This window comes from Rhincodon typus, chromosome 8, assembly GCF_021869965.1.
Source record: "Rhincodon typus isolate 14 chromosome 8, sRhiTyp1.1, whole genome shotgun sequence".
NCBI lineage: Eukaryota > Metazoa > Chordata > Chondrichthyes > Orectolobiformes > Rhincodontidae > Rhincodon > Rhincodon typus.
Genome location: NC_063339.1, coordinates 16,143,840 through 16,157,227, shown reverse-complemented (window position 1 = coordinate 16,157,227; position 13,388 = coordinate 16,143,840). Strand labels below are relative to the sequence as shown.

General features: G+C 38.5%; 1 protein-coding gene across 1 annotated transcript in view; it reads right to left on the bottom strand.

Moving 5' to 3' along the window:
• The window catches only part of setd3 (SET domain containing 3, actin histidine methyltransferase), a 118,836-nt gene that overhangs the window by 29,353 nt on the left and 76,095 nt on the right, over positions 1-13,388 (bottom strand). The window contains exon 6 of the mRNA XM_048600042.1: positions 2,268-2,326. Within this exon, the coding sequence (XP_048455999.1) occupies positions 2,268-2,326 (59 nt within the window). The remainder of the gene's footprint in view (positions 1-2,267; positions 2,327-13,388) is intronic.

Genomic DNA, 13,388 nt, shown 5'->3' with positions numbered 1-13,388 from the left:
AAAAAAAACTGCAAATTCATCCATCACAGCTCTAAAGACAGCTCCTCTACTTGGCACAAAACGTGGGAACACAGTCCAGTTTGCAACATAAAGCGGCAGCACTGCTATCACTTCAAATAAAATCATTTTCAGCAGGGGAGATGATCTCATTAGAAAGACATCTGATCAAAAATAATATTGCCAGAAAGATTTCATTTTACAGATAAACCAAATGGATCATAGATTAGACATCCTGAAGAAAGTAATTCTTAAGAAACAGAACAGCTTCTAAACTAGATACTACATCAGAAGCTGATCAAGTTAATACATTTCTATACAGAAGTAAAAGTATAGCTGATGACGTTACAGCTCACCAAGGTATAAAAGAAACAGCTCATACTTTTGAAGTAGTATTAGAAGCCTTTGACAGTTACTTTAATGTCAGAAAAAATAAAATTCTTAAAACAGTAAGGGCTAAGAGAAGAAATCAGCATCCACAGAAATACATAGATTCATTGATGATCTCTACAAATTAGAGGAAACATGCAATTATGGTGATTTAAAGTCAGAATGCATAAGAGACAGAATTGTTGTTGTAACTGCTAATGCATCTCTGTCAGGTTTAGTAGAGTCAAGGGGACCTGACTCTAGAGAAAGCCATTCAGATGGAGAAAGTAAAGCAGAAGCCCAGAAGTAATGAATCCTGAGAAGATCAACATTGGCAAAGTTGATCAGCATTTTACAATCTTGAATGACTGGTTATTCCAGCTTCACTTTGGTAAGATGTCCAGGAGAGATTGCACCAGAGAATTCTGCAGAAGTGCAGAACCAGAGCTTGGTCAGAGGTGTGGTATTGAAGATCTCACAGCTGGTGGTGAAACCTATGAATGTACTTGTTTGCAGAAATGGTGTCGGTGAAGAAGAGATGGGCTAGTGGCAAATACAAATTCTACACACAAATGTATAAAACTACATTGAGGAAAAAGCTGGGATGGAGTGGTGGTGGTGGGGGGGGGGGGGGGGGGGAGATACATTGTCTAAAAGGGTTAATACTGAGGAGTACAAAAATTATAACCACGATGATGGTTTCATACGCTCTGGTGGGCAGACCAACTTAGAATCTCAGAGAAGTCTCAATATTGAGGACCTCCTCAGTCTTTATAACAATGTCCATCATATTAATGTGAACTGCTAGTTAAATATAAAATATTCAAGCGTGAACCAGGAAATGGTTTTCCTTTACCACACCAAACTAAGCAGGCATTGTAGTTCCCTATATTTAAAGAGGATGATAGCAGCAAATCTACCACATGGTAAGGTATAGACTTGGTTTAGTTGCACGTACTTCTTTTTCTTATGTGCAAAGAAAGTCACTTGGAATGCCATCTTTGGAAGGTGCCTGTGCTGCAGTGGAAACACCACAAACGTATCAGACCCATGCTAGGTGAAGAGAGATGTGAAGAATAAACTCAAAAAGAAACAGTTGTACTCATATGAGAAGTAAAAGTTAAATGTGGCATTAGTTGAAATCTTTGTCAGTCTTAGAACTCTCATGGGTACAATTGTTCTCATCTCGTTTAATCGGTGTTCAGTAAAGAAAAGCTCCCTCATCGTCAGTGCATGCATCCTTCATGGTAAACTCAGTTTTTATTTTAAATGTTTAGCCATCAGATATTCAATAAAAATTGCATTAAAAGTTTAAACTCAATTGATATTCAGGAGAGGAACTACTGTTGTGTGAACTTCAGGACTGTCTTGGAATCTCTAGGAATTAAAGACTAATCTCCTGCTGTGAGAATTACAAAAGAAAATTTATATAGATAATAAATAAAAGTGTTCATTTATTTTCCCATTTCGAACATTTTTCTGTTAGTTGTAAATACAGTGAATGGAGCAGTTGGAAACTGGAGTTTGAGAGATTCAACTTTAGTGACAAATAAGACCAGGTAATAAGTCACTTGCACAGATGTGACTTCAATAAGCTGTCAATTCCTAGAAATACTTCTCATCACATTGAATAGAAGCTATACTTGGATAAAGTACTTTGGGATGGTTATTTTTGAAAACTGCTACATTTCACTTCCTCAATCTCAGAGCATTTAACAATGTACATTTTACATCTTAAAAGGAGGTGAATTGCAAGTACATTGGGGCTCCCATTATTAAAATGAAGGACCAACTTAATGCACAGGCTGCAGATCACATTTCACAACAGTATTTCATTTTACCAAGAAAATAGATATTTCCTTTTTCAAATTCTTCCTTCAAAATTTTCTTTACATACCAACCTGTAGTCATCAAAGGTGAAAGATTCCTTCAAGGGCAATTTGCTAGCATTTGGATGGGTCTGAGAAACAAAATGTTGAAATAGGGAAATATTGCAGGGCAGGGGATGTAGGAATGGAGGGAAAGAGAGTGGGGAGGGAGGAGGGGAAGAGAGGGATAGAGAAAAAGAGAAAGTGAGACAGAGAGAGGGAGAAGAGACAAAAACAAGAGAATGGGAAAGAAAAAAGAAAAAAAAACAAGTCAGTCAGCAGAATGTTATTACTTAGCAGCCTAACAGATACTAACAAGAGCCAAATGAAGCAAGAGGAGTCCAGCCGAGCTACGGCAGGATCATCATGCCATAATGCTCCCATACATCACTGTCAACTTAATTTGTTGTGCCCAGCAGCTGTCATAAATCTGCTCCATCAACTCCTACAAGCAGAACCCACCAGCAATACAAAATAAAACTTAGGGCCTGTGACAGTAACGCAATCTGCTGCCAACAAGTCCTTCATCAGCCTACCGAATGTCACCTCTTTTCCAAAACGTTCACTTGTTGACACTGGCAGGGGCCCGGGAGACGGATTTTTTTTATGGACTGGGAGCCTTTCCTCGCACTGCGCTCTGATGCAGTGCTACTGTCAGTGGCACTCTATGTAGCGTGCAATTTCTTCCTTGATGCATTAGCATCAGAAGTTGGGGTAATTCATCATTTCTCTCAATAGTATATTGGCTGGCATCAGGAGTATAGTTGTAGGGAGGGGGGGTGGGACTTGAGGTTTAAGTAGCTGCACCGCAAATCAATTATACAAGAAAAGCCAGCACAGATAATGCCGTTTTGGCCAAACTAGAAATCATAAAAAAAGCCTGCTAATTAGATGTTAGCTCTGCTGTGCTTTAATGTGTAAAAAAAAACTTTCATTCTGCTTTCTAATAAGAAGATGCTTTTGAAATACAGACACCAATGACTCTTAAATGACTTACAAAAAGCAAAACAAACCTGATTCTTCTGTTAGCAATGATTGCATACAAGTTCAACTGAGTTGAGAGAGAATTAATGCACACATGAGCTAGATTCATTTGCCCATAAACTTTGCAGTGAAACATTTATTCAGTCTAATTTAGACAGTTTCTGAAGACAACCCTATACTTTGATGAATAAAGTAGTGGTATCTTAAATGCAATAAATTTCTGTTCCCAGTCATAAAATGTCTGGAAAAGGCATGGAGCGCTTGTAAAACCAAGTCTGGGGTTACATGAGCAACGCCCCACCCCTGATCCCAACTTAACATGAAAATAGAACTAAAATCACCTTAAGCAGCTTTTCTATTGACTGCCGAGGTCATAGAGTCAGCGTCAAAGAGGAAGAATTTGATAAGAGATTTGAGTTTTCCATGTTTCTGGAATACAACTGATTTCACTCAGACAGGCAATAACATTCATGGGAGAAATACAAAAGTGCACATTGGCATAATAGGGATGCCTGTAGATATTGAGCTCAAAGGACACTGTACAGGCAGTGAACATTGAGCTACACACTGCATGTGTCCAAGCCCTCAACTATTCCAAACTCATGCAGCAGGGAATGCATGTTTAAAAAGACCTCCGTTCTTTGGCAATAGTATACTGTACGTCAATCAACCGAAATATTCACAAACTCTACACGACAGAAAATCATTCACGTTATTACACAATAAATTAGCTGGCAGTTGTTGAGAAGAACTACATAACTATACCACCATAATAATAGTAGACTGCTTGGCCCCTCAATCCTATTCACTACTCAAATTCAGGTCTTAACTCTGTTCGGTTGCGTGCACACACACAAACCCAACACCAACCCCCAAAAAACCCTTGTAGATCAATAATCTAACTTGGCCTTGAATATATGCAATGGATCAGCCTCCACTGCTACCTATGGAAAGAAATTCAAAAGATTAACATCCTTTTGAGAGAAATTCCCCTTCATTTTTATCACAAATGGGAGAAACCATTCTGAAACTACGTCCCCACGTTCTAGATTCCTACAAAGGGAAAATATTTTCTCAACATCCGCTCTATCAAGCCCCCTTAAGAACCTTACAAATTTCAATAAGATCACCTCTCATTCTCCTAAACTCCAATGGAGGATAGGCTCAACCAGCTCAACTTCTCCTCAATAAGAGGAATGTTACTTCAGTTGTGAATATGGACTATTCCATTTCAACTTCCATCATCCGACTGCTAGGCCAGAGACATTTCATGGCCTAAATGTTTTTTTTTTTTAAAAAAAAGAAAGAAGCATGCACCAAAATGGCTGCAATGATCAACTGAGCATAGATGGAGGGAAGCTACGAGGTCCACGTAAACAAAATTGTCTGCATTGAAATGAACATCTTCATCTAATGACATCATAGCCAGAAACTGAGTCAGATATTTGCATGTCCTGTTTTACTTCATGCCTGCATGATAATTTCACATATTAGAAAACGAAAGATCACCTACCAGTTACTGACCTTGGAAAGGTAATAGAGCTAGACTCCAGAATACACAGTGAACAACATTTTAACAGCTACTTTTGAGTGCAGAACCAAAGGATGGAAAAATAAATTTGTGACAAGAGCTGGAACTCTCTCTCTCGCAGTCCGTTTCACTCAAAATATAGCATCCAGGCAAAAATCAAATCTGGAATATAACTGTTCGCTCAGAACTCAAAGATACCACAGATTCTGCTGTTGCTTAACCTTCTCCATGTCTGTACCGGACACGATTCACTTTAATCTCCTTACCTGCGTTGTGTTTGATGTTGTGCTTTTAGTATTTTTCCTCAGGTTAAGTCAGGTTAACATTTCTCTTTCTTTTACTCACAAAAACTTGGCAATTGGCTCTTTCATTTTCCAGTGAACTATGTTTTAAGCCTGCTCGCTGTGGCAAAAATAAATTTGTTCCGACCATCCAAAAGGGCTTTATAAAGGGGGAGACAACTCCTCACTCCAACTCTTTATAACACCACCAGAAATCAGCTGAGTTGACCTTCTCTGAATTCCTTCCAATGCACGAACAAGGATTCTGACCTATTTTTATAGATGCACCATAGAAAGCATCCTTTCTGGGACCATTACAGCATGGTACAGCAACTGCTCTTCCCAAGAAACTACACACAGCCCAGCCCTTCATCAAACCAGTTTTCCATCCATTGACTGCATCTATACTTCGCGTTGCCTTCGGAAAGCAACCAACATAATCAAAAAGCCCTCCCTCCCTGGTTATACTCTCTTCCACCCTGTTCTGTTGGGCAGAAGATATAAAAGTTTGAATACACACATTAGCAGATTCAAGAACAGCTTCTTCCCTGCTGTTATTAGACTTTTGAACAGACTTCTCAAATGTTAATTCTGATCTCTCTCTGCACCTTCTCTATGGCTGTAAGACTGTATTATGCACTCTGTTCTGCGACCCTGATGCACTTTGTATGGTACAACCTGCCTGTATAGCATGCAAAACAACACTTTTCACTGTATTTCAGTATATCGGACAACAATCAATCAATCAAGGTGTCTCCCATTTAAAACAGGTTTGGTTTTTAGTAGGTAAATTACAGACATTCCCCAACAACACTGCTACAAAATTCTTCTTAGTACAGTAACTGAGCAAGCTTGTTTTAGTTTTTAAAAATGCAAACTAAACTGACTGCTTCTCCTCTGACAGTTCCTTCACTGACCTCCACTAGGCTCTTCTGTCCTCGACTCTCCCAAAGCCATCCCTTCCCTCCCTAATCCTTCTGCTGGTCACACTGTCTGCATATTGACCTGTCTGCTCATACTTGCTTGATTTCTGCTCGTGATGCTCCTGCTTGCTGACTCATCCAAAGCATTCCTTCCCTTGCAATTCATAATTTTGCTCCTCAAATTGCCTGCAGGCTGACTCAAGCTCTCCATTTCCCTCACCAGTCTTTGTACTTACTGTATCTCTCACTGACCCTTCTACTCACTGTCTCGCTCACCAGACCTTACAATGGCAAGGTCAATATTTGGTGTCCATCCTGCATGCCCTCACAGGGATTGTGGTCAGCACCTTCTTGAACCACTACAGATGAACTTCTTTGTAGTGGTTTGGTACAATTGAGTGACTTGCAGGGTCATTCCAGAGGGGGATCAAACCACATTTCTGGGGTCTGGAGTAGCATGCAAGTCAGATCTGATAAAGAAAAATATGTCCTCTGAAGAACAGTAGAGAAGTAGATGGGTTTTTTTTTTAAATGACTGTCATTGATAGTTTCATGGTGTAATTGTGGAGACTAACTTTCCATTATAGATTTAACTTGGCTGTCCAGCCAGTGCTTGTATTGGACACCGTCACTCATGAGTCATCCTTGATATAAATTCTGTCCCAAATAACATTTTATCCACAGGGACACAAGCCACTGCAGCAGTTAATTATTGCTATCACATGACAAATCATTTGTCCTCTTATCACAGGCACATCCTAATGACAATGCTCCTTTGTCTTCCCTCCTTCATCAGTACCTTAATTAAGTACTCACCCCATCCAGCCCATTCTGGTTCTATGCAACTTCAACCACTCCTTTTAGTTAAATTATTCATTCACAGGATATGGGTGTTATGAGCAAAATATACTGCACATCCTTAATTGCCCAGAGGGGAGTAAAGAGTCAACCACATTGCGGTGGGTCTGGTGTCACATGTAGGCCAGACCAGGTAAGGAAGGCAGTTTCCTTCCCTAAATAATATTAGTGAACCCGATGGGGATTTTTCGCTGACAATCGACAATGGTTTCATAGTCATCATTAGACTTTTAAATTCCAGATTTCTATTGAATTCAAATTCCACCATCTGCTATGGTGAGATGTGAATCCAGAATATTATCTGGTTCTCCAGATTAATAACCCAGCAACAATACCACCAGGCCATCGCCTCCGAGCTGGAGCAAAGCCTGTGCCAGAGGCAGGTTGATGTTAAGGCAATCAGGTTAAAAGCTGCCCTTTATTTACTGGGGCATTATGCCAGTTCTGGAGATGGAGTGAGGCCCATAACTCTCCCACTCATACCCACCTATAAGCACTAACTCCTCCATATGTCATCTCTGCCCTCCCAACCCATTCACTCAGTATCCATTTTCACAGGAATCATAAACCCTATATTAAGATTGTAAGCGTTTAGGAAGAGCTCATAAATCTATTGAAATAAAACAAAATATTGCCTGAATTCACTTCAAAAAGATCCTCTTAGCAGACCACAGATTTATCAAAATTACATTTCCCTTGATAGCTGTCAACAAACATTGCTGAAGTTGAAGATAATCAAAATATGTTGAGCCTTTGAAATAGCCAAACAGAAGGCCAAGCCGAATCTCCAAGGAAGAAAAAGAGGTTTAGGGGTACAACACACTGTTGTATGAGAAATAACACAAAATAGCAACTTATCCAATGGATGATGTACTCTAACGCATTTAAAGATTTTCTACTTTTGTAATACTGTTCAATCCCTCAACAGCTTGCCGAATGCCAAAAGTGACAACCTGGAAAACACAAAGTTTTATTCAAATCAAAACTCCATCATCAGTCACTATACTAAAAACAACAAAATTTGTGGTACAGCATTTCATATTACATGCAAAATTGGTAACGTTTTTGCATTGACTGTTCCCAGCTTTAAAACATGGCTTTACAAGGCCCTGGCATGAAACACACCAAATTCCAAAACCAGCCCGACAGTGAAAACGATAGATGGCCTGAAACATTCACTTCTGATGCAGTGTTATTCTGCATTGTGCAACACTTAAATATAGCAACAGTGGCTCCAGAAAAAGTGGGACATAAAGTGTGCGAGTTCTCCCTTTATCATATGCTGCTGAAAATTGCCAGTGCCAGAAATAGGGGCAGGAACTCCAGGAAAATTATTCTGATCACCATTTTTAAAGCCATAGTGTCATATATCAGATGCATATATCAATTCGATCCCCTACTGGGACATGAAAATTCAGCTTCAAGTGTCTGAGTCTTGGAATCTCCTAACCTAATCTCCAAAAGAATTCAACTGTGCACATAGTGCTCTGGTATATACATTTTTGTTTTAATCTACCCTGAGAATATAATATGCCCAGCCACGGGTTGATCTAATTATCTGCACCAGAAAAAAAAACCTTATCCCCAAAGTCTACTGTCAATTTCCATTCTTTTGCTGCAATAGACAATCCACTCTTCTGCTGGGTCTCCTTCAGTTCATGATAGTGCTCCATTTTTGATCTCCATTCTTTACCTGCATCCACTTTTTAAATTAATTCTTCATTTCTAATACTGACTTTTGTTCTATTTGTGCTTCTCTACTGAACCATTACCCAGCATACAAGATTCAAATTTGTTACAGGTGACAAGTAGCAGAAAATGACTGAAGAGGCCAATCTCTGCCAGAATTACATATAGGTCTGAGTATGCCCCACTTGTCCAGGATCACCCTAGCAGATAATAGCTTTTCTCCACTGACAATAACTTAAACTCGTTATTGCATTATTTATTTACAGATTTTCTTTGTTCAATCAACATTAATTAAAAATCTATAACAAGAAATTACAACTAAAATTGGTTCATGGAACTTAATGTATTAACTATACCGACCAAAAAAATTAGGGCAGTATTTAATGGAGATGTACGGGGTCATACCTGTTAGCTGGTCAATCTGCTAAATTAATACTTTTGGTGGCAGGATGAGGCTCTTCGATGACATTAATTGCCCAGTGCAGAGCCTCAACTGACAGACTGGAAAAGCAGTCCAACTACAAGCTCAATTGTGGCAAAGGTAGGAAGACGTTGAGGTCCTCTCCAGCCTGAACAAACCCCACACTATTCCCCCCCAACCCCCCACCTCACTCCACTTCTCAAACATGGAGGAGGACATTAATTTCTACTCTTATTTTAAGAACAGGTTCAACAAGTTGAATGAATGACACACACCCTTGAAGTGTGCAAACTTAATCACAACTTAACTAAGAATCCAATTACAATGTAAATCTGATTGCATAAAATACTTTCACTGCTTGTACACAGAATTACAAAATAAAGCACCGGTAGTGCAGTACTGGGACTTAGAAAAATATGAAATAGCCTCTATGAATCTGAAGAGTATCCCACAAACAAGATAAACCTATTAACTCAGCAACATAGCGTCATATACAAAACAGATATCTCGCAGTGATTATAAGGCAGCAACCTAATCAAGGTGCTCACATAACATTTTGGATTACCAGAATGCAGCTTAAACTGTTTATTACATTCATCCAAAACCACGAGATTAAATTATTTGAAATGTGAAAGAACCAAACAGCCAATTTGCATTTTAAAAGGCCTCTCAGGTTGCTGATATACGGAAAAAAAGGTGCATTTAAGTTCACACAAAGTCCCACATACAGTAAAGGATCAGTGAACAGATATTCTATTTTTGGTCACAATAACTCTTCTTTTTTTAAAAAAGAGAAACAATGTCACAAGATCTGTCTGAACTGACAGACGGGGCCACGGCTAAACACCTCACCCGAAAGGCGGCACCTCCTACAGTGCTACACTCCCTCACTGTTGGTCTGAAATGCCAGCCTAGATTGTATACTCAAATCTGTAACAATGCAATTATATGTTCAATTAACTTCACAAACTGCCCTTTTTTAATATAAATTGTGTACAGTTAACTTTCTTCATGGATTTTCTTTGGATTTCAACCTAGGACAACTGCTGTTGGTACAATAAGTGTAAATGTGTCTTCCAGTGTGCTGCGCACCATTGATTTTGGTTGACATACTAGGATTCCAAACCTCAGCATTAATATTTTGAGCACAGTATAAATTAATTTCCACTCAACCATTAGGAGACCATTTCAGCTTGTATATCGTGGCCAAGAAGTTCATTTCAAGTCCAAATGGCAATCGACGCACTAACTGCACTAGCTTTCAGGCGAGGGTTTGCATTGCTCAAATTTCAGATCAAGGCATTTGCATGTTTCCAAAAGTAAAACTTCCCAAGATTTAATTTGAAGTTATATCTTGGTAGGGCCAGTATTTTGTGTACTGGCTTTCAAACTAGTGGAAAAGATTACAAACTCTATTTTCACTGGCAAAATTCCACAATTGTCTGCATTGACTTGATGGATTTTACATACATTATGCTTAGAGAAAGTGAAACCCAGTGGAAATCTTTATTCTGTATACTTTGTTCGTTCTCTGTTTGAAGGTCCCGTAGATGCACCTGTGTAACCTTTACATTCCATCAAAAATGGTCTTTATATCTTACAGTTAATAAGGATCTGTTTGAAGAATTAACCACAAAATGAAATGCAATGTTAACAGCAAAGCTTTAAAGGCTGAAGTATCACTAGAACAGTCAGGGTGAGATTATGAACAATGAAAAATGTACAGTTTACGGAAATAATAACAGAGTGCTGCATTGTCAGAGATGCAACCTTTCAGAAAAGAGATTAAATGGATACAGTCTGCTACTGCAGGTGGATATGAAAAAAAGAAAGCAATGTTTAAAGAAGAACAGGAAAGTGCTCAGAATCTTGGCCATCCTTAAACTGAAAAATTAACAGGGGCAGCAGGAATGTGGATTTGAGATTACAATCAGATGACACATGATATTATTGAAGGGTCAAGGAGCTGAAGGATCTACTTCTGGTACTGATTTTTATGTTCATAACCAACACCCTTCAAAAGATTGTCTGTTCATTTATCTTCTGTTGGTTTGTGGGACTTTGTCCTGTTCAAATTAGCTGTGGGAGACCGTGGAATATCTGGACATGTGAAAAACTATGTAAGCATTCCTCTCATTTGGTCTTAAAATGCATAATACCAAGAAGCTTCACATGTTATGAAAATAAATCACTTTCTAGTCAGCACAAGTTACATGGACAACAGTATAAAGATTCATGCTGTTTAATCTTCACTTAAGAACGACATTCCTACCCTGTTCAGCTTTATGTCATTCACTATTCATGAAAGTAGAAGCCAGCTGATCTGCACCCAGACTTATTCCAATGGTGTACTATATTCAATTATTTGGAGGTCTAGCGTGACCTAATTTTATCCCTCCATGAAAATATTTGGCCTTTGATTGGAAATGAATGTTGGTGCATATTTCTATTCTATCAACACACTAGGATTCTTTTTTTTTCAGAAGGCTGGATCATTGTATGAAACACATCATCCATATTGTGCCACTATTATTTTCTAACAGCAGTCCAAGGTCATACTGGAGTACCAGTAATGCAGTTCACCTCCATGATTATGTTGGTCTAGGAAAGTAGAAAAATATAGCAGTTACTATAGTGGATGCTCTCTAGCATCAAATTCAAGCTAGATGTGAAGTCCTTTCATCCGTAGGATCACAGCTAATTGTATCCATTTTCGTAACACCCAAAAAAAAAGTTCATTTCATCTGACCAAATCAGTGGGCACAAAGAACTTTCATTTGTCTAGCACCTTTTACAACCTCAGGACATAAGCAAAAGCACTTTACAACAAATGAAATACTTCTGGTCACTTTGGTAATACAGGAAACACAAGTCAGTTTACACACAGCAAACTCCTACTAAGCAAAAAGCCGACTAAAGACTGCTTTTCAGGAGCTCCTACTGTTGTTTATGTAGCATGGAGAGGATCAAGCTTGGGGCATTAAATGTCAGACTTCAGTCTCAAATAAAAACTTTTGGTATTGAAGGCCATCAGTGGAAGTGAACACAGCAAGGAGTCAACACCTTTAGATCTGGGGAATGAAGAAAAATCAAAAGGTCGAGCTTGGATGATGTAGAGATGGGGTAAAAGGCATAGTAGTTTATGGAGGAAGAAAAACACAGGATCATAAACCATAGCAGTTTTTTTTTCATTCCATGAAAGATGCCTGCTTTCAGCATCAAGGCAACAGCATGCATTAACAGGCAGCTGGCTTCAATAAAACCCCCAGCTTGAATGTTAGACAAGTCTATCAGCTTTCAATGTTGACTGCATTATAAAGAGGAGAAAATAATTACAGACGACCAAATCCCTCAGATATGTACTGATGGTTACCAAAATAGTTCCATGTAGAAGCCCATTTTTATTGACTCCTGCACTCATAAGCACACTGTTGCAAAATGAGTACTAGCTTGGTAATAAAAAGTAAATCTACTTTTATTCAATACTGACTTATTGTATACTTTTAAACAAAAAATGCTAGAGGTATTGATTGTACTTCTTCAGATTAATATTGCAGCTTTTCCTTTTTAAACGAATCCCAAGTTTAAACGCTTTACCATTTTTCAATTATCAGTGATTTAAAATAACACAACCTTGGGTGCCGAGAAAGATTAAAATTGCAAGAGTTCAGTGGGTTCAAATGTTTGTAAAATCACGTTTCTTCAGAGGAAAGAAAAGGTTAAATTAATTTCTTATTGATTTTATCTCTCTCTCTAAGAACATTATGTTTATTGCTACAGGAAGAAAAATCAATTTTGTATTAAAAAAATTTCAACATTCACTTTAATCCACCTATGCTATTTTATAATATTAAACAACATGCAAGTGCTACCATCTGCTGGCAATTTAAAGTTCTGCAAGCAACTGAATTCTTTTACATTTCAGCATCTTTTGCAAGCTTTGCACAAATTTTACTTCACAAGGAAGCTATACTTCGACACAGGGATGGTCAGCAGTCCATCATACCAATAACATCATTTTTGTTGAGTTTGTGGTGCTATTGAATTACCGGGTTGCAGGTTCAAGCCCCATTATGGGCTCCTCATCTTAACCTTGATCACTAAATGGCACAACACTGAGCGAACATCAGTTTTTCTAGACGAAAACTGAGCTTCCATCATTCATCTCCAGTCTAATATTTGAACAGAATCAGGAGTTTTCCAGATGCTCTACCAAAATTGCCCAATTAACTGAGACAGTAATTTATTTGATGTTTGAGAAACTTTCCCATCACTTCTTTCTACATAACTGTACTTCAAAAAGTAACCAACTGGGTTTAAAGCACAGTGATAAAACAGATTGCAGATCCTTGTTACCATGTCAGCTGGAGGTGAATGATTTCATGACACTACTTTAAACAGAGATAACAAGGTGTAGAGCTGGATTTTATCACTGTGCTTTAAACCCAGTGGGTTAGTTTTTGAAGT